The 24,652-nt window shown below is 37.4% G+C and overlaps 2 protein-coding genes across 6 annotated transcripts; one reads left to right on the top strand and one right to left on the bottom strand.

Moving 5' to 3' along the window:
• Positions 1-1,227: 1,227 nt before the first annotated feature.
• Positions 1,228-20,421, top strand: LOC127791920 (pentatricopeptide repeat-containing protein At1g06270). Of its 5 annotated transcripts, XM_052322103.1 has the most exons (7): positions 1,228-1,544; positions 1,640-1,773; positions 1,865-1,978; positions 16,703-16,798; positions 17,997-18,182; positions 18,360-18,487; positions 19,031-19,179. In XM_052322103.1, exons 2-6 carry the CDS (start codon positions 1,677-1,679, stop codon positions 18,473-18,475), a joined length of 609 nt encoding a protein of 202 aa, XP_052178063.1. In that variant the 5' UTR covers positions 1,228-1,544; positions 1,640-1,676; the 3' UTR covers positions 18,476-18,487; positions 19,031-19,179. The 5 variants fall into 5 exon arrangements, 4 of the variants coding, with proteins under 4 accessions (XP_052178063.1, XP_052178062.1, XP_052178061.1 ...); XM_052322102.1 differs by lacking the exon at positions 1,640-1,773 and having other exon boundaries at positions 16,709-16,798; positions 18,079-18,182; positions 19,031-20,421; XM_052322101.1 differs by lacking the exon at positions 1,640-1,773 and having other exon boundaries at positions 18,079-18,182; positions 19,031-20,421.
• A 98-nt stretch (positions 20,422-20,519) lies between these two features.
• On the bottom strand, positions 20,520-22,274 carry LOC127791919 (zingipain-2-like). The gene is made up of 2 exons (XM_052322100.1): positions 21,671-22,274; positions 20,520-21,368 (listed from the first exon to the last, which is right to left on the bottom strand). Exons 1-2 carry the CDS (start codon positions 22,182-22,184, stop codon positions 20,761-20,763), a joined length of 1,122 nt encoding a protein of 373 aa, XP_052178060.1. The 5' UTR covers positions 22,185-22,274; the 3' UTR covers positions 20,520-20,760.
• Between the last annotated feature and the right edge of the window lie 2,378 nt (positions 22,275-24,652).

Here is a 24,652-nt window from a genome sequence, read left to right as displayed (position 1 = left end):
AGTCAAATCAAAAGAAATTGTAAATATGTGCATATATCAACACAAATCCTAAGACTCAAGCTTCTATAAAAGGAAAAATCCTGCAAGAGATCGGGTGTTAATTGATAGAGCGGCTGCTATCAAGTGAGCATAAGATATTTTCAAGCTAACCTAAATTTAGACACAGTGAATGATTTCATTCTTTAGTCAGTATGCATTGCTTGAGTGATAGCTTTTTATGATTATCATTCCTTCACTTCAAGCTATTATCTAGTAAAGTTTTCATGCAGATCCTCTTAAATTAGATACTAGATATAAGAGAGTTAAGTGATTTATTCATTCATATTCTTATAACTATCTTTTATTCAAGAGAATGTTTGAAATTATTGTATTATTTTATATATTTTCTTGAGAAATCATTTTACAAATTTTGTGAAACTTATAAAAAGTTATGCCTAATCCTTTAAAAGATTATCTTAGTTGTGGTTGAGCTTGATATGAAAAAAACCACATATTTTATATCTTTTTATCATCATGCAAGATTGCTTATCTTTTTCATTGCATATATAAAAGTTTTTAAATTTTTTCAATTTCAGTTTTCATTGCAAGTATAAAGAATTTCTAATATTTCTGCTTGCATGTAAACTTTTCAAATGCATATATTTTCTATAAGAATTGAAGGTTAAATGTAGAAAATCAAATGAAATCTTTTTGCTACCAACATAACAATTTTCTTATTTTTATATTTAAATATTATTTTTTTATTCATATAGAGCCAATATGTTGCTCGCGTAAGAAATTGAGCTAGCAAGAGAAGTGTGTGTGGCCCCACCACCCCATAGAGCCCACACCCTATCTCTCAAATTGATCGTGTCGAATAATTATTATGTTACTTGATGCGAACAACATAATAATTCTATTTATTTATATATATTTATTTTATATCTGAAATATGTTTGAATTAACTTGTATGAAAAATGTTTTAATACATATAAATTTATATTAAAGTGCTGCAATATTTTTATGTTATAAAAAATATTTTTTAAATCAACTTTAATACATAGAATTTTTAATATTATAAGAAAAATATTCAAAATATTTAATTCACCCCTCCTGAATGATCTTTCACTAAGTCAAATATAATTACTACACTTTAAATAAAGTTTAAGGAATCGACTGACTTCTAAATTCATTTGGAGTTTTAAATTCTAACATTTGATATTTTAAAATAGTAACATTTTTGTGAACCAAAAGTCCCAAAGTCGCAGAGTCGTCGCCCCGTCTTTTGGGCTATGGCTCTTGAAAGTCGTCACAGCCAGTGTCGCCATTAATTTGGCTGGGCCAATATCACCCCGGTAGAGCAGATACACGAAGCCCCTGAATCTACAGATCTGTTTTTGTTCTCTCGAATCTCCATCCCCAAATCACTCCTTTTGTACTGAAGCATTGATCAATCAACATTCAAGATCAAGACCAGCATCAACTATCACCGCCGCCGACTACCAGTTACCACGACTCTCCCACTGACGGCAAAATCCATTGTCCTCTCCGGCGCCTGTGACAAGGTAGGTGTCAGCGCTTATGGGCTTTGACCATTTTGATTGGAACGGAGCCCTAACGATTGGGCTAGGTTTAAGAAATTTTGAAAATCTGCTGCCAGGTCCTATTTAAATTAGGGCCGAAGGCTTAGCCGAACTATGATGGGGAGACGTTTTCTTCTGAGTTTCCTTTTCTCCATCTGCTTCCTCGTGCCTTTATCTGTTTCTCTTCCTCCCATCGGAATCCATCCTTTAGGTTCTTCTCTCTCTCAATTTCTTTCTTCCTGTTTTATGCTTCTGCACGTGTGATTATGGGATTAAGATGGTGCATACTTTCTGGTTGTCAGACGAGAAGTACTACGCTTCGAAGGTGATCAAATGCAAGGACGGATCGAAATCGTTTAGCAGGGACCGCATCAACGACAATTTCTGCGACTGTCCAGATGGAACCGATGAGCCTGGTATCATTCTGACTTCATTTCCAATGGTAAAGCTTAGAGGTGTTGATGTTTGGTGTGGCAACAAGTATTAATGGAGATGTGCATGACGAAAGGGAGTCTTATTGCTGGACATAAAGAATCAGCTTGCAAAATGAATGCGTTGTTACTCTTTGCTTCCTCTTGATTTGATGGAGTCCCCCTAGGAAAGAAAGAAGGCTTTGATTTTTAATGTCACAGAAATCTTTTAACAAATTAGAGAAATGATCATTATTTTCAGAAGCCTAAATATAGCTTTCTAATTATCTATATCCATGGTTATGCCTTTTGTAAGTCTATTTTATCTTATGCCATCTTGAAAGGTTTCCCACCAAGTTTCTTTTATTTCTCTTTTTCTGTAATTTTTTTCTATTTTATTCACTCTTTTTATAGGTTTGCCTATTAGTCTTCTTTTGACATGTCTAAATCATTTTAATTGTATTTTGCGCATCTTATCTTCAATAAACCCCATTTCAACCTTATTACAAAAAATATCATTCTAATTTTGTCTCTGTTGGCATAGTGGCACATCCACCATAACATGCTCCTCTCAGTTATATTTTGCATATATTAGTGCTTGAATGTCTAATATTCTGAGTTATATAATAAAGATGGTTTTATAGTCATTCGATAAAGCTTCCTTCTAGGATTAAAAAGTTTTTTTTTTTTTTTTGGGGTTGGGGGGGGGGGGGGGGGGGGGGTTTGCTGAGTGGGTTTAAAAGGATTTCTAATAAAATGTTTGGACTCTTTCGTCTACTTTAATCATGTTATATTGACTTTGTGAGTAATATTCTCAATGATTTCTTTTTTTTTTTTGAACAAGTTAGAGAAAAAAAGATTATTAGAGATTGGATTGTGGAAGGTGAGGATTGTCAGAATAAACAATTAATGTTATTCAAAGCACCAAATTTTTTTAGAAGACTTGATTCAAGATCTGACTAATTTTTTTTTGAAGAATTGAAGGAAAAAACTTTAAATATGACTGAAGTAAGGTAAAACAATAGTGGTGGAGCAAGGACATGAAAAAAAAAATAATAAAGATCAAGAAAGCTTGTTACAAGACTTTGAATTAAAGCCATAATTAAAAGAATTTGTATATCCTGTACTATTGCTAAAATGAAGTAAAAAAAAAAAGCAGTCAATGGAGTAAGGTAAAATACTTGTGAAATGTTTTACCAACTTGGTAGAGAAGATGAAATATATATATATATATATATAAGTTAACTAAAACATTAACAGAAACTAGAAAAAGAATGGTAGAAAAAGAAAAGAAAAGAAAAAAGGTGATTTGATCCAAGCAAATAGAGAAAAAAGGTGACGAGCAAAGAATATTGGCACATGAGCAAGTGATCAAGTAGAGATTGAAATATTATTTTTCTAAGCGATTCAATTAATGCGGAGAAACAAAAATTGCATTTAGGTATCTTGATAATTTTGAAAAAAGATAAAAATTACATCTATAGATGTGTTTGGTCCAAGGGAGTGAGCAAGCCATAAGTGAGTGGATTAAATAATAGGGTAAATTATGCTCAGCACCGCTAAGGTTTCACTAAATTTCAGTGTGTACATCTCACATTCTGGATATTGCATCAACCTTCCAACGGTTGTTAAAAATTTGATGTAATTTTTATAAAACTTCAGGTGATTTTTGAAAAGTACGCAGTACTCATATATTTATTTCCAAGCCTCAGGGGTGCCAAGTGTAATTTATCTTAAATAATATTCTAATAAAGTATGGAAGTGCAAGATAGAAGAAGGCATTTTATAATTAACAAAACTATAATGTGTTTTTTAAATAAAAAAGAATGCCTTAAAAGTGAGAAAAAGCACTCTGATACACATTATAAAAATAAACGAGATGTTTAAAGAGAGATGTACTGTGAAAATTTTGGGAGAGGGTGATGCAGGAGCAGTTTTTTTGTTATTAGTGTTTTTATTTTATTTTATTTGTTTAATTCTGTTTAGTATTTAAGTTATTAGGTTTTAAATATTTATTTATTTATTATGTCTGTAACCTAGTATAAATGGTCTTTTAAGAGACTTTGTAGCCAGCCATTTTTGTTCTCATTCAACTTTTGAGGTATTCTTAAACCCTAATTTTATTTCTTTGTTCCAGATTTGGCCTTGCATCGTTTTTGCACAATTTTTGCTCTAGTTTTTGCTGATTCTTCCTCCCTTACTGCATCAGAGGGTGTTTGAGCCAAGGTTAAGAAGAAAAACAAAGGTTTTTGAATACCAATATGGTTTCGTGCTTGATAGGTCAATAATAGAAAATTGTTACTTGTTGGGATGTTTAATGGAAAAATCTAGAGAAACAAAAAGATCTGAATGTGGTGTTTATATATTGAAAAAATCTTGTGTCAAAGTCTCAAAAAAGTCTGTACGTCTATCTTGACTTTTCCTAACTTTGCTAAGATTATGATTTTTATAGAAAACGTCTATCTTGACTTTTCCTAACCCTGCTAAGATTAGGATTCTTTCGGATAACATCTATCTCTTATAGATGACGTTTATCTTCCCGGAGAAATTTTCGGATGTCGAAGTTATCTGGTTTGCAAGTTGCGTGGGACCCCCCTGGGCGTACGGGAAAATTTACACCTTTTAGCCCAAAAAGTTATTTTGGGCACTTAGGTTTTTTTGGTCTTTTAATGGGATTTTGCATATGACACAACAATTGGTCCTCACTTTTTCATTTGCATTTTTCGGAGGAAAGAGTAGACTGTGTCATGGCCTGGCCTTATTTCTGATGCTAGATCATTCTCATACTTTCTAAGTTTCTGATTTTGGATCATTCTCACATTTTTTTGTGTTTCTAATTTCGGATCATTCTCATGTTTTTTGCGTTTCTGATTCCAGATCATTCTCATGCTTCTTGCGTTTTTTTATTTCAGATCATTTTCACGCTTTTTTGCGTTTATGATTCTAGATCATTATCACGCTTTTTGTGTTTTTTATTTTAGATCATTCTCACGCTTTATGCGTTTTTGATTCTAGATCATTCTCACGCTTTTAGTGTTTTTGATGCTAGATTTTTGGATAATGAGCATGTTCTTGTGTATTTCACTCTTCGATACTAGATTTTAAATAATAAGGCTTTGTAATTTGCAATTTGAACATGCTTTCCTTGGACCTGCCAACCACATAGATTAGGGTTAGAATGGAAAGACAGTGTTAAGTAGTACCATACCTTGGTTTTCCAGATGAACTGTTATATAAAAAGTCGATCATCTTAAATAAAACCTTCTTGTCATTTTAGAATAATATCACTGGCTCCCAAGTTTGAGTGTAGGGGACAGTTGGGCTCGGACCAAAATGTGATGAGGATTTTGAAATCATGATGATTAAGATTGGATTATTCTCGTGGATCCCAGAATTTTAGCAGATTAGTTTGTCATGTCCCTAGGAGTAATAGAGGGGCAATATTGTAATAGAGATATAACAGTGTTAGGAGTACAGTTGTACAACACATGGGTGCATGGGCTGAGGCTATAAATAAGCCACTGCTGTCGAAGGTTAATGATATTTGAATTGATAATTGAATACTTTCATTTCCCTCTCTTGAATCCTCTCAATCTCCCTCCAAATTCCCTTTAATCTCTCTCTTAATTTCCCTCTCTTTCTCTCGATTCTTCCTAATCTCCCTCTCTATTATGTTCTTTCTTAATTTCTCCCATTTCTTTAGGTCTAACTCTCTCAATTGCTCCCCAATTACTTCTTAAACCTGTTATAAACCCTAGGTTCATGACAATTGGTACCAGGGCAATCAATCCTTAGCTGTGATTTGATTTGATTTGAAGAGAGTTGACCGTTCAAGTTGTGAATTCTAGCAGTATGTGTTAAAATTTTGCTAGTTAAATCAACTTTAGTGATTTCGTCGGAGGAATTCTCGGCTGAGAATCTGGATTAAGGTCCAAATTGTGAAGGCGTGTGAAAACGACCTGGCCAGGCCGTTTCGACGGTGCTTTCGACAACTCTAACAACTCCTGGAGTAATTTCAGTTGATCAGAATTAGCAGATGAGTAGGCAAGGCGACTTTGATTGGAAGTTCGACGACTCATAGAAGCAGAACAATGGGTAGATTTTGGGTGGTCTTTTGAGGCTGTTGTAGTGTACCGTCAGTAAGACGAACTCGACTGCAACCAGAGTTTGTCAAAGTTCTGACACTCTCGGCGAAATTGGTTGAGCAACAAATTTTGATGAGCCGATGAATTCAACGGAGTCGGTGAATTCAAGCATTCCAGCAACTTCGATTGGTCTCACCTGTTGAAATCAAGGACTGATCCTAATCGAAAGGTAGAAGCAACTCTCAGCTCGAAATTGTTATGGTTTTGACGAAGATTCCAGACATTTTTACAGTCGATTAAGGAAGGTGAAGCAAGTTCAGGAGATTCTGTAACCCTAGGTGATTGTAGTAGGCTGTGAGAAGGCGAAATTCAGCAAGCGATGGTTGTGTCAGAGTGAATTAACGTGTTAGAGTGGTGCCAACTGAGTAACAGAGCCGATTGAAGAAGGTGCAGGGCTTAACCGATCAAGGGAGGCGAGCAACCCAGGTGATTCCGATAGGAGAATTCCGATTGATTAATTGGCTATAATTTTAGTTTGGAATTTGAAGGTGATTGGGCCAAGCAATTCCGACTGCTGGTGAATTTTCAGCATTCGAGACCGAGAAGCAACCAGGCGATCTTTGGATGAATCTCAGATTTGACGTCCAAAGTTGTTATGTTTAGACGCTAACCAGGCTCGCTGATCCACAGTGAAGCAGATCTTGAACGTTAGTTGATCCATAGCGATCGAGTGCAGTGATTTCCAGCGATCGGCTTGGATTGGGAAATTGTTGAGTTGCAATTGCTGTTAGTCTTGATCGACTGTCAATTGTAGATCAAAGAAGACAGTAATGACAGTTTAGAGGAGGCTGATCAAGTTGCAGTAAAAGTTTCAGGAAGCAACTGTAGGATTGATCAAACAACTGAGTCGATCAATTGCAGGTGGTGCGAGCTGCAGGTGGAGGGAACCGAATTCAGGCGAATTCAGTTTCCCTGATTCCGATGAAGGTGGTTTCTCAGCTATCAATCCTCGAGGCGATCGATTATCCACTAGTGATCTGAATTCTAATGGCAAATGACATGGGGATGAAGCAAATGGAATCTCAATGGCAGCAAGTGTCAGCAACGATGATGGAGAGGCTGAACCATATTGGACCTATTGAATCGGTGGTGGATAAGAAGCTAGACACTATTGCCGATATGTTGCATGAGGAGTTCAGTCACACCCGTGAAATTTGGGATGACTTTAGAAGATGGATGATGGACCAATACATGATAATGTTCGTGAGACGTAACCAGGTTAGATTACTTGCTTGTTTGCTTTCTGTTAGCGAGTATTTAATGCAAGGCAGCAGCAAGGAATGGAAGCTTCCTAATTCAGCCGATATCTAAGGATTATGATTGACTGTTCTTTTAGTCAATCAATTAGTCTCTTATATCTTTCTATTCTTAGTTGATCTTGTGCCTAGGATAGGATCATCTAAAGTAGGAATGTAAATCTGTATATAGTCTTTTGTTTCTTTATTTATAGTTTCTAAAATAGGTTCTTGTATAGCTGTTAGAATCTTCCTAAAATTAGCAGGAAGATGATTATTATTTATTGTACTCGTGTGCTTCTTGATTGAATAAGATTAAAAGACTATTGATTTTTCAGTTGACATGGTATCAGAGCCAAGACAATAGCTTTCTGATCTGTGAAACTATTGTGGCCGTTTCCTCCTTGGTTCAACTTGATCCCTTCCTCCTTTCTTCAGTCCAGCTTGAATCATGTCTAATACTCAAACCCTTGAGACTACTGATTTCAGTAATACGAGGGTGGCTGAACCTTCAATGACCAGCAACAATGGCGGAAATACCAGTGGGGATCTGCCAAGCCTTCAGATAGCTTACCGTTTAAATGGTAAGAATTATTTGAAGTGGTCTCAATTGGTTCGGACCATTCTTAAGGGCAAAGGGAGGCTTAGTCACCTAGAAGGGACTGGCCCTAAGACCGATGACCCAAGGTTTGTTACATGGGACGAAGAAGACTCGTTAATAATGTCATGGTTATGGAATTCTATGGTCCCTGAAATCAGCGACACGGTGATGTTCGTATCGACGTCAAGGGAGATTTGGGAGGCTATCAAGTTGACATATTCCAAGATCAAAGATGCTGCCCAGATCTATGAGATCCGAACTAAAGTGGCAGCAACGAAGCAAGGTACTAGATCAATCACAGAATATGCCAATCTTCTGCAAACTATGTGGCAGGAATTAGACCATTACTAGTGTCTAAAGATGACATGCAGCGAAGATGTTGCATTACAGAAGAGATTTGTTGAAAAGGAAAGGATATATGATCTTCTAGCTGGGCTAAATACTGATTTTGATGCTGTGAGAATTCAGATTCTTGGAAAAGAAGATTTACCGTCCCTCAATGAAGTTATTTCTATAGTTCAGGCAGAAGAAGGAAGGAGAGGTGTTATGTTAGAAACCAATCCAATGGAAACTTTGGCTCTATTGTCTCTAAAAGGTCAGGCCCAAAACAAAGGAAAGGATGAGAAGAAGCCCTTTGATAGAGATAACCTATGGTGCACCTATTGCAAAAAGCCTAGGCACACCATAGAGAAATGTTGGAAACTTCATGGGCGGCCTAATAAGGGAGGATCTTCAGGGAAGAATTCTGGCCAGGTGTATATGGCAGCCAGCAGTAACCCACAGCCTCAAAATCAAAAGGAACCCGCGCAAGAAAATGTTCCAGAGCTGAATCAAATGGAAATTGACAAGCTGAGAAAACTATTGGAATCCCTCGAAAAAGGTACAGAAACTGAGGGTGTAGCCTCTCTTGCTTTCACAGGTATCTCTACCATATCTTATAGCCTATATGCTTCAGAAAATAATTCCCCTACCTCATGGATCTTAGATTCTGGTGTCATTGATCACATGACACCAATTTCAACCCATTTCAGTTCTTATATTCTTTGTCCTAGTTCCAGAAAAATCACCTTAGCAGATGGTTCTTCAACCACTGTGGCAGGCCAAGGTGATGTGATTCTTAGTCGGCACCTCACCCTTAAAAATGTGTTGCACGTCCCCAAACTTTTTGCTAACCTAATATCTGTTCATAAACTTGTTTCAGACTCTAATTGCAATATCATATTTTGTGCAACCCATTGCGAGATGCAGGAGCAAGGCACGAGGAGGAGGATTGGACTTGCTAAAGAGAAAGCAGGCCTATTTCTTTTTGAGGAACCTAGAGAGCAGGGAGGACAAGGGAAAGATCAGATCATATCATGTTTAGCTCAGTCTAATAAAAACCAACTGTGGTTACATCACTACAGATTAGGTCATCCATCTTTTTTCCTTCTCAAAAACATGTTTCCAGATTTATTCAAGGGTCTAAGTACTGTTGTCTTTCATTGTTCTGTATGTGAAATGGCTAAGCATCGGAGATCCATGTTTACTTCCTCAAATAAAAGGTCTTGTTCACCTTTTTCCCTTATTCACAGTGACATCTGGGGTCCCTCATCTATGTCTAATATCTCTGGAGTAAAGTGGTTTGTAGTGTTTATTGATGATTATACTCGAACTTCATGGCTATATCTTTTAAAAACTAAGGTTGATGTAAGTAATGTGATTCCCACATTCTTCAACATGATTAAAAATCAGTTTGGAGTGAGCATTAAGAGGATTAGATCAGATAATGCTAGAGATTTTTTCAATCATTCCCTATCTGATTTTTTCCTAAAACAGGGAGTCATATATGAATCATCTTGTCCCTACACTCCCCAACAAAATGGGGTGGCTAAAAGGAAAATTGGGCACATTCTAAATGTTACTCGGGCACTTCTCTTTCATCATAATGTTCCCAAACATTATTGGGGAGAAGCTGCTCTAACAGCCACATTCCTTATCAACCGCTTACCATCTTAGCTTCTGGGGTTTTGTAGTCCAATCCAATTGCTCACTAAGTCATTCCCTGATTGTCGTATGATTAGTCCAAGTCTGCAGCCTAGGGTGTTCGGGTGTAGTGCCTTTGTTCATATTCCTTCCGTTAGCAGGGGTAAGCTAGACCCAAGAGCTGTAAAATGTATATTTATTGGGTACTCAGCCACTCAAAAAGGTTACAAGTGTTATCACCCTCCTACAAAAAAAATCTTTGTGTCAGCCGATGTCACCTTTACAGAAGAAGAGTCCTATTTCCATCAATCCGATCATTCATCTCTTGACCCAAATAAGTCTATGGTTCCTACTCCTACTTACCCGAATCAACCTTTGTTTCCTTTACCGGCTACTAAGCCAAAGAGCTCCCAGAAAACAGGAGTGACAGAATCATTCTCGAAATCCCCTCGGCCATTACAGGTTTACTCAAGAAGAAAATGTGCTGAAATTCCTATACCAGATCCAGCATCCTCCTCCACAGAGCCTACTCTTGCAGATGACCGAGCTACTGATTCTATCAACTCAACCTCAGGTAACATCCTCACGAAACCTCCAACTGCTGTTAACAACAGCCCTGAAAGTCCCAATCTTGTGACCCTTGAATCTGCCGATCTCCCTAATGATTTGGATTGGCCTATTGCTCTTCGCAAGGGAACTAGAGCCTGCACCAAACATCCATTACATTTGTTTCTTTCCTATTCAAAATTATCCTCTCCTCACAAAGCTTTTCTCACTACCCTGCATACTACATTTGTTCCAAAGACATTTTCTGAAGCAATAGGACATAAGCAGTGGAGAGAAGCCATGGAAGCAGAGATGGCAGCCCTACAGAAAAACCAGACCTGGAAAATTGTTGATCTACCTGAAGGAAAGCACCCTGTAGGCTGCCGGTGGATTTATACTGTCAAGTACAAAGCTGATGGCTCCCTAGACCGCTATAAGGCCAGATTAGTGGCCAAAGGGTATACTCAGGTATATGGTATTGATTATTTAGACACCTTTGCTCCTGTTGCGAAATTAAATACAGTTCGGGTCCTTCTATCTTTAGCAATTAACCTTGGCTGGAAATTACACCAATATGATGTCAAAAATGCCTTTTTACATGGGGACCTTGAAGAGGAAGTGTACATGGACATCCCTCCGGGATATGAGCTTCCTAATCAGGAAAAGAAGGTGTGTAAGTTGAATAAAGCCCTATATGGCTTGAAACAATCACCACGTGCATGGTTTGGTCGTTTTACAAAAGCAATGGTTGCTCAAGGGTTCAAGCAAAGCCAAGGAGATCATACTCTATTTGTGAAGCATTCGGTTTCAGGGGGAGTCACTATACTTATTGTTTATGTTGATGATATTGTGGTTACAGGGAGTGATGAAACCGAAATGCAACGGCTCCGAGAATGCCTAATTCGAGAGTTTGAAATTAAAGACCTGGGGAGACTAAAGTATTTCTTGGGTATAGAAGTGGCTCATTCGAAAAAAGGTATCTTTATTTCTCAGCAAAAATATATCGACTTATTAAATGAAACAGGGATGCTGGGATGCAAAGCTGTGGACACCCCAATTGATCCAAATCACAAGTTAGGAGAAGCGCTAGGAGAAAATGCAGTGGATATAGGGTCTTATCAAAGGCTGGTTGGGAAACTCATCTACTTAGCTCACACTAGGCCGGACATCGCTTATGTGGTTGGAGTAGTCAATCAATTTATGCACAGTCCGAGAGAACCTCATTTGAAAGCAGTCTATAGGATACTTCAATATCTTAAAGGAGCGCCTGGCAAGGGAATTTTGTTTAAAAAAGGTGATGATTTGACTCTTGAAGCTTATACTGATGCAGACTATGCAGGTTCAATGGTGGATAGGAGATCAACTTCAGGTTATTGCACTTTCTTAGGAGGAAATATTGTGACATGGAGGAGTAAAAAACATAATGTTGTAGCCCGATCTAGCGCTGAGGCAGAATTCCGGTCTATGGCTTTGGGTATTTGTGAGCTGTTATGGCTAAAAATTATTTTGGAGGACTTAAAAATTCAATGGCAAGGTCCTATGAAGCTCTATTGTGATAACAAATCTGCGATCAGTATAGCCCACAACCCAGTTCAACACGACAGAACCAAGCATATTGAAGTGGACAAACATTTTATCAAAGAAAAATTGGACAATGGTTTGATTTGCACTCCTTATGTCTCCTCTGGTGATCAAGTAGCGGATGTTCTTACAAAGGGATTACCTCCAATGGTATTTCGAAGACTTTCTAGCAAGATTAGGATGGATGATATCCATTCCAATCTTGAGGGGGAGTGTTAGCGAGTATTTAATGCAAGGCAGCAGCAAGGAATGGAAGCTTCCTAATTCAGCCGATATCTAAGGATTATGATTGACTGTTCTTTTAGTCAATCAATTAGTCTCTTATATCTTTCTATTCTTAGTTGATCTTGTGCCTAGGATAGGATCATCTAAAGTAGGAATGTAAATCTGTATATAGCCTTTTGTTTCTTTATTTATAGTTTCTAAAATAGGTTCTTGTATAGCTGTTAGAATCTTCCTAAAATTAGCAGGAAGATGATTGTTATTTATTGTACTCGTGTGCTTCTTGATTGAATAAGATTAAAAGACTATTGATTTTTCAGTTGACACTTTCCAGAGAATACTCTGATCCAATTATTATAGGGAAGTTACCATATCCTATGAGTAATCCTTATTCACCTCATGAGTTTCTGAAAATGAAGCCGCCTAAGGAGAAGTCAAGCTTGTGTAAGGCCGAGTCACTGTCTACTTTAGATTTTGGGCACAAGAAGAAGTATTCGGATTTAGGCAGCAATGACAAGAAGGATGACTGCAAAATTGGGAGTAGTTTTGGTGGTGAACAGCATAACCTAGAGGGAAGTTGTAACGATCCGGTGGTTGGGACAACAGGTACGAAGGAACAATCTGATTCCTTTGGAAAAGTAGTTCTTGATGAGGATGTTCCGAGTGATAATGGTAGAAGTCCAAAACAAGGGATGATTGATGCAGTCAATTAGTTGGTAGGAATAACAAGAGGCAACAAGAAATTTCTAGAAGGGAAGAGGAATTGCTGCAGTAATTGAGAAGTTGAAAGTAGAAGTACTATCTCAAGATGCAACTACTGAACGGCTAAAAGAGGAAACTGGGGCAGCATTTGATGAAGTGACCGAGGATGCCAAGGCCAATTCGTTACCTCTGGTGACTAGTGTAGGGACTGAAGGATGGGATGGTGTCTCATATTAGAATTCTATAAGAAATGGAATTGATGGTGGAGTTCCTAAGGATATTGTTCCATTGCCTATGGTTTTGGACAATGCTGAGGATTCCTTAGCTAATGATAAAGTGCAAGCAACACTAGCAAGAGGAAGTCTTGCTGATCCTAAATGGTGTCACCGTGTTGTTTTAAAAATTTTGGCTGTGGAGAACAAAGCTGTTGCTGCTTTGTGCGTTAGTGCTACAACTGATCGATTAGGATTTTTGCCTATTGCAATGAGGGATGAAGTGATGACGATAATTGATGTTGCAGCAACTCCTAGACATGACATCTCTACATTGTTGCATTTAAAGGCGTTTGCAAATATTGTTGCAAAGGGTGATGAAATATTAAGGGAAGCTAGGGTCACAGTTAGGCCATCTTTTGGACGTGCACCAGTCCACATTGAAGAAATTGTGGTGGGGAAGGTCGGTAAGGACAACAACCAACAAATTTCATTTGCTCTCTTTGACCAACAGAGAGTGATCAATTTTGGCCGTGTTCCAGTCAAGATGGACATGAGAACCACTGCAAATTTGTTGTGCATACAGAGTTTTTTCAAAACTTCTCCATCCAAGCTATGAAAGAGAAGGAAAAAAGCATATTGGAAGCTGTGGAGGTTTGGCATTTCTTGGGGATAAGAAATGTTTCAAGGCGGGGGGAATTGTCATGTCACTATGAGCAATAGAGAGGCAATATTGTAATAGAGATATAATAGTGTTAGGAGTACAGTTGTACAGCACATGGGTGCATGGGCTGAGGCTATAAATAAGTCGTCGTTGTAGGAGGTTAATGATGTTTGAATTGATAATTGAATACTTTCATTTCCCTCTCTTGAATCCTCTCAATCTCCCTCCAAATTCCCTCTAATCTCTCTCTTAATTTCCCTCTCTTTCTCTCGATTCTTCCTAATCTCCCTCTCTGTTCTGTTCTTCCTTAATTTCCCCCCATTTCTTTAGATCTAACTCTCTCAATTCCTCCCCAATTACTTCTTAAACTTGTTATGAACCCTAGGTTCATGACATAGTTTTAGGAGGGCTATTTACACTAGGACCATCTTCGTCGTGTCTGTTACTCGCGACTTGAGATAGTGTAAGAACCATTTTAGTATCCAGGCTCGGACCTACAGACTAATCCAAGAGCCCATTGTCTCAGGGCCCATAAATTTGAGAGGAATTTGACTATTTTATCCCTATGTTAAAGTGACCATTTTGCCCCTACATAAATCTCCCCCCCCCCCCCCCCCAAAAAAAAAAAAAAATAAATAAATAAATCTGTAGAAGGCATATCTCTCTCGCAAACTCTCTCTCTCCTTCCTTCTTTCACTCTCTCAAGAACAACTCTCTAAATCGTTGATTTTGTGAAATCTAGCTGTCTGATCTTTGATCCAACTGTATTTTTACCGTGAAAGTGGTCACGATCTACAAGAAGGTAAGTCTTTTTGTTTTATCAGCAATTATTTTCAATATAGATCTATGATATATACGTATATTAATAGTATCTTTAGGCTTTTTGAACGTTTTCCATAAATGGTGCCAATTGTTGCCAAGATACAACAATAAATTTATTTAACTGGAAACATCGTCAAGTCGTTCGAGCCTGCAAGAAAGAAAACAATCTGAGGGTGTGGAAGCAAACATTTTGATGCTTAAGTTAAACACTGAAAATGATGAAGGCCGTATTGAAACCACTATTAGAGAAGTACCTTTCTAGAATGAGTGTCTGTCTATTTATAGAGGGGTATGAAGTAATCCTAAGTAGTCTAGGATTGATATTCTTATAAATAACGTCTATCTTGATTTTTTCTAACTTTGCTAGGATTAAGATTCTTACAGATAACTATCATGACCCTAAGGGTAAATTAGTAAAGGGGTCAATAGTAACCGTTAGCTATTATCTAGCTGGGGGTTAGGAGGATAGGGAGTTAGCTAACAGTGCTGCCTTGCTGTTATGTTAGTTAGGGGCCTTGCTGTTGTGTTAGTTAGGGGTGGTGTTGCTGTTTTGGTTGTTGTTAGAGGCTCTATAAGAGACCTACGACAATAATAGGAGAATTATTAGTGGATTGAATAACACATTCTGATTTCCCCAGTCTTCTCTCTCCCTTTCTACATCTAAAATCTTCCCTTTCTTCCCCATTTCTCCCTCTTTCTGTTCTGTTTTCTCCCGCCAATTCTGTTCTTTCTTCTTCAATTTCATATTCAAACCCTAGGAAATCCTAGGGTTGTAACAATACTATTTGCTCTAACAATATGTGAGCTCACTAAGCACATCCAAAGAGAGTTGTCTTGGTGTATGTTATTATATTTTGGTGAATAAGACAAACAAAGGTGTATATACTATTTTCAAGAATAACAACTTAAAATTTAAAGGTTTTGAGCTGAGTAGGTTGAAAAATCGAATATGATAATACAAAATATAAGTTTAGTAAAATCATGTTGTGGTGAGGCTTGAAAATTGAGTTCTTTCAAAGTAAAGATTTTTTTATACATCTTGGATAAGATAACCAAAAAGATAGGAAGATTATTGGTGATGTTACAGAATGAAGGTCGTATGTTAAATTGGAGAAATGTGTTTTAGCATTTTATGCGATTGTAAAATCCCTTTAAATCTTAAAGAGAAGATTTATTAGATGGTTATAAGATCAAATCTGTTATGTGACATGAATATTAGACAGCTTATCAATATGTACAAAATATAAGTGTAACTCAGTTAATGATTCTACAATAAATGTGCAACATACAATAAAAGTCAAGAGTTAGAAATGAAATTATTCATAATAGGGTAAAATAGATGGTGAACTCCTGAGCCTTGGTATAAATGCAATGAGTAATTCTTACTTTTAAGAAATTGAACTAATTACCTCTATTGTTCAAAAGTTGTATTAAATTATCCTATGCTGTTAGATTTTTGTTGCATGGGGTACGTATGATCTTTTATATAGTTGCACAAATTTCTTAACATCCATTTGAAGGAGGGGAGGTTAATGTAGTTTCCAAAAAATCTGAGGGGTACATGTTGTAATTTAGTGAAACCTCAGGAGTGTCAATGGTAATTTACACTTAATAATAGTGTGTAGAAGTGACATTTATTAAAGATAAGACATGTGAGATGAAGATCAATAGACATACCTATAAGGGAGTATATGGCATGGAAGAAGTTTATGCCCCCCCCCCCCCCCCCCCCCCCCCAAAAAAAAAAAAAAAAAAAACCATTTATTGGAAACTCTTAGGCATGATATTAGCTATAATGGCCTTATAGAGGATATGGTTATAGATAGAGATGATTGGCGAGGTAAAACTTATTTACTTTTTTTCTCCTAACTAAATAAACTGAATATATGGCACTTGGTTTTTCTTTCTTTGTTTTTTTTTTTTAACTTATGTTGAAATGTTGCATAAAAAGAAAAAAAAAATGATAGTTGCTTCCCAGTTCTGATCCATTTTTTATGATATCTGTGACTCACCTTGGCCTTCTTGCTTAAAATTGTAGGAACAGCAGCTTGTCCAACAGGCAAATTTTATTGTAAGAATGTCGGAAGTACACCTCAATTTTTGTTTTCTTCTCGTGTGAATGATCATGTTTGCGGTAAGTCCCATCAGCAACCTCATATTCGTATTCTTTTCTTGACCTGGTTATATACTTGATCCTTTCTCATTGTTTACACTTGTTTAATGACTTTGGTTCTCATCTATTTACTCGAGTAAATGCTCTCAATAATCGAGTATTTATTGCATTCGCCTATATCAAAAGTAATCGAGTGATCAAAGTTATGGTAAAGTGTTATACCTTGTTAATCGAGTAAAATCTTGTATTAGTCGAGTATTTCGATTCCATGGTCGAGTGATTTTGCTTGAATAGAGATTATAAAGTTTTATTCTCTTTTAATCAGTAATTTTCATGAGTAATCGAGTAAAAATTGATGTATAATCGACTATCTTTGAGAAATAATCGAGTATTTTATGCATGTCTCAGTAAAGCTGTTTGTAGACAGCAATAATTGAGTATCTGTTGAGTATAATTGAGTGCATAATTGAGTGCAGTCAAATCTTACTCGATTACAAAACATCAATAGTCGAGTAAAAATCAAATTTACTGAGTAAGGGCAAAAAATAGTCGATTATTTTTGTGCTAAAATTGAAAAATGGAGCCTTTAGTGGATCTTGTCCTGGAATTAGTTTCATATAACCCCATGTAATGTTACCTTTCTTGAGATCCACATCCTCAAACTATGATTGCAGCACAACTTGTAGTACTAACTTTTCTAGTCTGCTTAACAAAACACACACACACACACAAAACTGTTCTACTCTATTTTTGACTGTTCAACATTAGCACACCAACATATGAACTCGAAGGGAAATTGAGTTAGTTCTTCTAGATTGCTTGTTTCCAAGAATGACATCCCCAATTTGCAGTCTGGCAAAGGATAAACATTGATGTGATAATTGGAGCTTTTATTTATTTATTTTTTCAATTCTAACCTTCCCACTTCAAATGTGGTGCAAACTAGTTGCTTCTATAGGTTCTTGTTAGATCTTATCTCAAAGTCATTCCTGTATGTGATAAGTTGCAGTTTCGGAATCACTCAAATTTCTTTGTATGTTACCTGTATTCCTGACAATCTGAGCTATTTGAACCCACAAAAAAAAAAAAAAGGATAAAAGAAAATTCAGTCTTGGATTCTTGGCCATTTTGGGACAATTAATTGATCTTTTGTTAAGGAGGACTTATTCTCTTGTGCCTCCAATACCCAAATTCACTTACTAATTAATTCTCTTTTTAGATTGTTGTGATGGTAGTGATGAGTATGATGGTAGCGTCATTTGTCATAACAAATGCGTCATGGGTGGGAGTGTTGCATACAGGACAATGGAATATGGATCAACAACTGATCCAGGATTCAGGGATGTGAAAGTAAGTCAAATAGGAGTTACAGTTACCTCAGAGGATTCAACTAGGAAACTTACAGGTATTGTTTGGTTCATGACAGATTTAGTTAGTTCTGGACGTTTGATATTTCACTGCCCCCTTCTCACATGACTAGGCCTCACTGTGTGACAGGGAGGGGTGTGTTCCTGTTGCTTTTGATTATTGATTTATCAATGTACCTATTTGTTAATATTAAGCTGGGAATTCGTGGTTTCAGGTTTGAAGGCACTGATAATTATACAGGCAATTCTCATCAGTTTCGTGGTGGCTTTCCGGTTATTATACCGGTGTCTCAGATTGAGAAAACGACGTTCTCGAATAAGTTTTCCTTGACCTTCTAATCTTGTAATTTCTCACTTAGCTCCTCGTAGTAGCATTTGATTTTTTCTTGAAAATTATTATTTTTCTTGACATTTCTGTCATTGGCTGATTCTCTCTAGATTACTTAAGAAATGTCCAAGTCAAATCAGAGTCCAAATCTATACCGAGTCTATCCTTAAGAGAGGTCTTTGTTACAGATGTGGCTTTTTTATGTCTATGTCCAATCCAATTATACTCTTTTAACTTGTATGTTGGCATGTCTGTACATTTCTGTGATTTTTCTTCTTTTTGGTTTGGACTAATTCTTTAATGGCAGCAATATTTAAGTGGTCTGTAGAATCCAAAGTTGATGATGATGATGGTGTAAAATCCAAAGTTTTCTCAAATTTACTAATTTAATTTTAATTCACCTTTGAAAACATCCTTGATCTTGCTATTACTGTTTACAGATGGTCTTATGCTGCACAGACAGCAAACCTCAAATACAATTTTTCTGATAGCTGTTATTTCTAGTAGTTAATCATCTTGAGATATATATTAACTTCTCCATTTCATGTTTTCTTTCAGTGATATATCATGGTCTAAGTTTTCACGTGCTGCTTTTTGATTGTATCTTGCTGTACATGATCATCGATCAGTAAATCAAATTTAGAAGATGGCGATTCCAGTGACAAAGATTTGTCCTTCTCTTTATCATTTTCATCAACTTTTTCTCCAGTTTTCCATTCGGTCAATCACTACATTGCCAACATTAGAAGAATCTGTCAGGGCAGCAGTTGAAGCCAAAGCATACCAGCAAATACCTGAGATTCTCATTACCTCCAAAAAGACTTGCCAAAACTCAAATCCATTCTTGTTCCTCTCCACCTTCCCTCAGCACCACAGGGTCCAAGTCATTGATGAAATTTTACAATCATTTGTCCCGCTCAGACCTCGTTCTCGCCCTCAATTTGCCTATGCTTACCTGCTTTCATACTGCCTTCAAAGCCCTAATCCCTTTCCTCTTGCACTTGCCATTCTTCAACGGACTCTACGCACTGGCTGCATTCCTGTCCCCCAAACTCACCTTCTTCTTTCAACTGCATGGCTTGAGCAAAGGCGCCAATCTCAATCTGTCTCAAACATATTGCTGGGGATGCAATCAATTGGATATCGTCCTGATAGTGGTATGTGCAATTACCTTATTTCATCGCTCTGTGCTGTCGACCAATTGACAGAGGCAGTTGAAGTCTTGAAGGGCATGAATATGGCTGGATGTGTTCCCAACTTGGAAAGTTATGATGCTGTAATTAGCGCATTATGTGCAGTCAGAAGAACCAAAGATGTTGCAGAGAAGATGAAAGAAATGGTGAAAAGAATTGGACTGACACCCAGGCAGGAAACAGTAGTGAAAGTTGTCAGGGCAATGAGGGCAAAGAGAGATATCTGGGGAGCAGTTGAGATGATTGAATTCTTGGAGAAGGCAGGTTTCCCTGTGGGGTTTGAAAGCTACGAGCTAGTGGCTGAAGGTTGCTTGGAGTGTTGTGAGTTTGTTTTGGCAGGCAAGGTCGTAATGGCTATGGCAGGAAGGGGATTTATACCATATATTAGGGTGAGGTTGAAGGTGGTGGAGGGTCTTACTGGTGTTGGTGAGCATGAGCTTGCCTCTGCTTTGAGACAGAAGTTCCTAGAATTGAAATCTTAGCTTCTCCTGTATCATTTAGGTTGTGGTCTTACAAATAAAAAGCTAAGGTTGCAGGCTGTAGAATGGTATCCCCTAGAGTAACTAATCAGGAGATGGGATCAAAATTCCATTGTATTAACATAAACAGTTTCTGTTATATTATGTGAAAAGATTTGATCCATTTATGGCCACATAAGCTGAAGTTTTGGTGGGAATAATACTTCGATGTACGCTTCTGGTTGGTGTTTCCTTATTCTATACAGCTATAGATTTAGTAGCCTTGGCCATTTTAACTCATTCGGGCTTGATTTCTTTGTTTTTGCTTCATTCCAAGTTGGCAAATAGTGAACTGACTTGAACTTGTAATCCATATTTATCAGAATGGATCATAGAATTATGCAAAACTATTCTCCCAACTTCTGAGCGTCCGTATAGAGACCATGTATTCACAATCTTACAGCTGCAACCTCAGTTATCGAATTGCAAATAGGATTCTACATCAACCTAAGATTCTTATTTCATTGAGGAAATAATCCTCTTTGTTATTTGGGAACTGGGGTAGCATACATTCCATATGATCCATCACCTCAAGGTTTACTAGGTTCATGATCCAAAGCTTCGTGGATGAGATTGTTCAGGACTTGACTGGGTAGCTGGCTTCCATGGCGATCCCACAGACACCGGCCGTATCAGTACCACTGCGTTTGATTCTTATATAACCCGACTCTCCCCATTCAGTTCCCCAAGAATTCTTCACAAGCCAGAACTTCTCCCGGTGTTCTGCTCCATAACCAACTACTCCATACCCAACTACTGTCACTCCGTGGTTGAGACTTTCCCCACAGTGGCCGGAGAAGACCCCACTGGAGTAGAGCTGAAATGCATACCCTCCAGCATCAACGGCAACTGATACAGGTTGCTTGGCTGCTGCAAATTCTAGGCTTCTTTCATCATTTGCAGGGACTCTTGCATATCCACTTATAGTGGCTGCGTGGGACTTGGCTTCGGCTTTGTCACACTGTCCGTTTCTTCCCTCGTAAGGATACTGTCTTTCAGTTGTGATGCCGCCATTCTTTTTGATGAACTCGAATGCTTTTTCCATATATCCACCCTGACAGCCTTTGTTCCCGGTTTTGACGTCGCAGTCAACGAGCTCTTGTTCAGACAGGGACACCAATTTGCCTGTTTTGATCTGGGTGATGCCTTCCACAGCTGCAACTGCCGAGAAGGCCCAACAACTTCCTGCCACAGAGCAGTAACTAATAGCATTAGTTCTCTATTACTTTCTTGATTTCTTGCTTCCGTTTTCTTTGGTTTTTAGTTGGATTATCCTTGAGATACAACTTGATTGAACAATAGCTTCCAGTGATCGTGAGAATTTTATGTGGCCTTTTCATACATTGTTTGCATTGCTGTAACTGCCTGATGTTTTCAGAAATGTAATTTTCTCAAAAAATCTAAGAATTATATCTAGTGAGTGGTCAGTCTTCCTCCAAGAAAGATTCATAATCAGTCATTCACAGAAAGGCAAGAAAATACTTAACCGCAGGCGCCTTGATTCTTGACTGGAGTCACGGCGCCTAGCTCTCTCCAGTCCAGATTGACAGGCAAATCCTCGCACCACTTTTCATATTCAGAGCTCTGTACTTCACCCTGCTGCCTAGCGGCCTCATATCCCAAGTAGAGGGACTTGAACTCCTCATTCGTCATGTCTGCAAATATGTTATCTGCAAGTTGGAACGACATGTTTTGAGAATTGAAATTCTCAATGTATTCAACGTTGGATTGGTAAATTCCAAATCGGTGTTCCCATTCATCCTGATCCTCGTACTCTCGGTCATATCTTTTCAGCCATTCTTCGTATCTCTTCCTCATGGGGTCGCCATTGTTCCTTCGATCCTTATGTTCTTCGGAACATACCCTTGAAGGCACACACAGCATCCATAGAATTGGAATAGTGAAGCATGAAATCCTCACAACAAAAGGACCCCGCATGGCTAGCTTTGATGCTTGAAATGATTCACAGATGATGCACTTTGTACTAGTTGCTATCTTCATGTTATCTGCACTTTAAAGAGTCTCATCGAGGCAAGTCTTTTGTGCATGATTCAAGCAACTGCTGCTTGGCATGTTTCCTGCACGTTTTGTTCATCAGTGATTCATATGTTTTGATATATTAGTTGTTATTAGTGCCGGGAGTGGTAAAGGTTAAAATGTTAGACGATTGATAGACTTGAATGGCTAATTTTGGTTGGTCGGTTTAGATATGGTTTTGTTGTGGTTAACGACTTGGGGGGGGGGGGGGGGGGGGGGGGGGGTCTGATAATTTCGTGTTGGATTCCAGGCTGAGTAATGTGGTTATCAAGGCTTAGGCAACCAGAAAATCATGCTTATAGTAGCAGTTGGGGCAAAATTTCTAACTCCCATCTCATAGAATATGCGCATGCAGATGCTGTGAACACCACAAGGCTTCTAATTCTATAGGTTTGTATCAACTGATGAGAATTTTAGCTCAACTTCTCCTCTTGGAGTGGGCCATTTTAGGTCTGATGTTGATATAATAGAGCTCATCCAATTTGGTTAATTTGGTTTGTGAGTGGCATTGCATTAGAATTCACTTTTGATGTTGGTGATGGAAGATGATGATGGTTTGGTGATTGTTCTGGGATAGGACCAGGACCTACAGCTACAGGCTTTTATGTTACGTTGGGGGACCCAAGGGATTTATCTATATGTATGTGGGCTTAGGGAGACAATTATAAGTTTTTATGGATCAACAAAAAAATCATTCTTTTGCAGATTACCCCGCCCACCACTACCCCCACCAGCAGCAGCAGCAATCCCCAAAGCCGAAGACAAACAAGATTGGCTTCTTTTACTTTTATCTTAATACTGTTTCCCAATCATTTCTCTCTCTTTTTTCAATCTTCCCTCCACAAAATAGTTTAAACACCAAAGACCAAGTAAGTCATGCATACATCCTTAATCTTACTTTATAATAGCTGAATGTATCTACTCCATTATTCTTAGCTCACATTATGAGAATCCAATTATTTATAAATAAAAGTACATCATTCTTAGAACTTAATACACATATTAACAAATTAGAGGAGCATTCCACAACTTTTATTTACTTTCAATATTTATGATATTAAATAATTGGACAAATTATGTTATGTTTATATATATAGCTTAAATTTTATGAATAAATGTTTTCCAAAAATATAACCAACATATATAGCAATGATGTTGATAGGAATAACAAAGGATAGTGATTTTAATTTGAAATTGAAGGGAAAATTCAAATTTCGAGACAGCAGAATGTATGTTTTGCATTGGTAGTTGGAACTAATGTGGGGCAAAACATGCATTTCTTTATTTTGGAATCCAAATTCACCCTCTAATTTTGAAATCTGTACCATTGTTCATACACAAATTGACCACTAATATAGGTTAGGTGGTGTTGTACATATTGCCTCACATTAAATTCATCATCACTAAAAACCTAACCCAAACACTTTGATCCAAATGACTGTCCACAAAACCAAGCATTCGTATGCGTAAGGTGTCTTAGTAAAGATGTCTTAGGGTGACTTAACGGGTCACCAATCTGCTCGCCAAGCCAAATCAATAGCGAGCTAATCAATTTTGGAGGACTCCAACAGTGCTTTCCATTGCCAAATCCATTTGCCAAAGTTTTGGCAAAGCCCAAAATCGTTGTCAAAGTTGGCGATTGATTTTGGCCAACCCACCTTGTTATCTCTCCCCCACAACTCTGGAAGAGGACGACCAAACATGGGGAGGAAGAAATCGGCCGGAGACAAGTTATAGACGTGGCGGCGACAAGCATTAGATCAGGGGAGGTGACGACCACTAGATTCGGCAGGGGTGGGGACCAATAGAAGTGACCGCAGTGACAAACAATAGATTTATCGATAATGACGAGCAAGTTGTTCGGTGGTGGGTTGTTCGACAACAGACACATATCTGATTTGCGATTTTTGTGTATTGGATGAGTTATATTATTGATTTTGTGTATGAGTGTATTTGATTATTTTATATATTTAATTATTAATTTAATATATGTATATCTAATTATTTTGTATATTTGATTATTGATTATATGTAAAGTAAAATAAACAGAATTAAAATTTATTAATAAATAAATAAAATAAAGAGTGAAATAGATAGGAGAATAAGAGAATTATTGAAGTAGGCACGAATTTTAAGGCAAAATCAAAATAAGGAACAAATTATTTATAATATAATGAATGGGGGTTAATAGCATAAAAAAATAAAACCTTTTTATGTTTTTGCGATTTTATTCAAATATTTCAATTTTGATAATAAATACTCAATTTGGTTGATTGATTGTAATTTTAGCCATAACTTGAATCCGATTCGAGAGGTGTGTGCGCTTGCTGATGTGGCAAGTCACTTGGCATTTTAAAATATTTTGAGTGGGTCTCACATTGACACGTGAAAAAAAATAAAAAATAAAATCCTTTGTTATATAGATATATATG

Source organism: Diospyros lotus, chromosome 15, assembly GCF_014633365.1.
Source record: "Diospyros lotus cultivar Yz01 chromosome 15, ASM1463336v1, whole genome shotgun sequence".
In the NCBI taxonomy this organism is placed as follows: Eukaryota; Viridiplantae; Streptophyta; class Magnoliopsida; order Ericales; family Ebenaceae; genus Diospyros; species Diospyros lotus.
Note: the sequence above shows the minus strand (reverse complement) of the source record. Positions and strands in the feature narration are given on the sequence as shown.

Coding starts and splice junctions, on each gene's coding strand:
- LOC127791920 (XM_052322102.1), top strand. CDS start 19,119: ATGGCGATTCCAGTGACAAAGATTTGTCCTTCTCTTTATCATTTTCAT.
- LOC127791919 (XM_052322100.1), bottom strand. CDS start 22,184: ATGAAGATAGCAACTAGTACAAAGTGCATCATCTGTGAATCATTTCAA. Junction 21,369..21,670: donor CAAGAATCAAGGCGCCTGCG/GTTAAGTATTTT, acceptor GCTCTGTGGCAG/GAAGTTGTTGGGCCTTCTCG.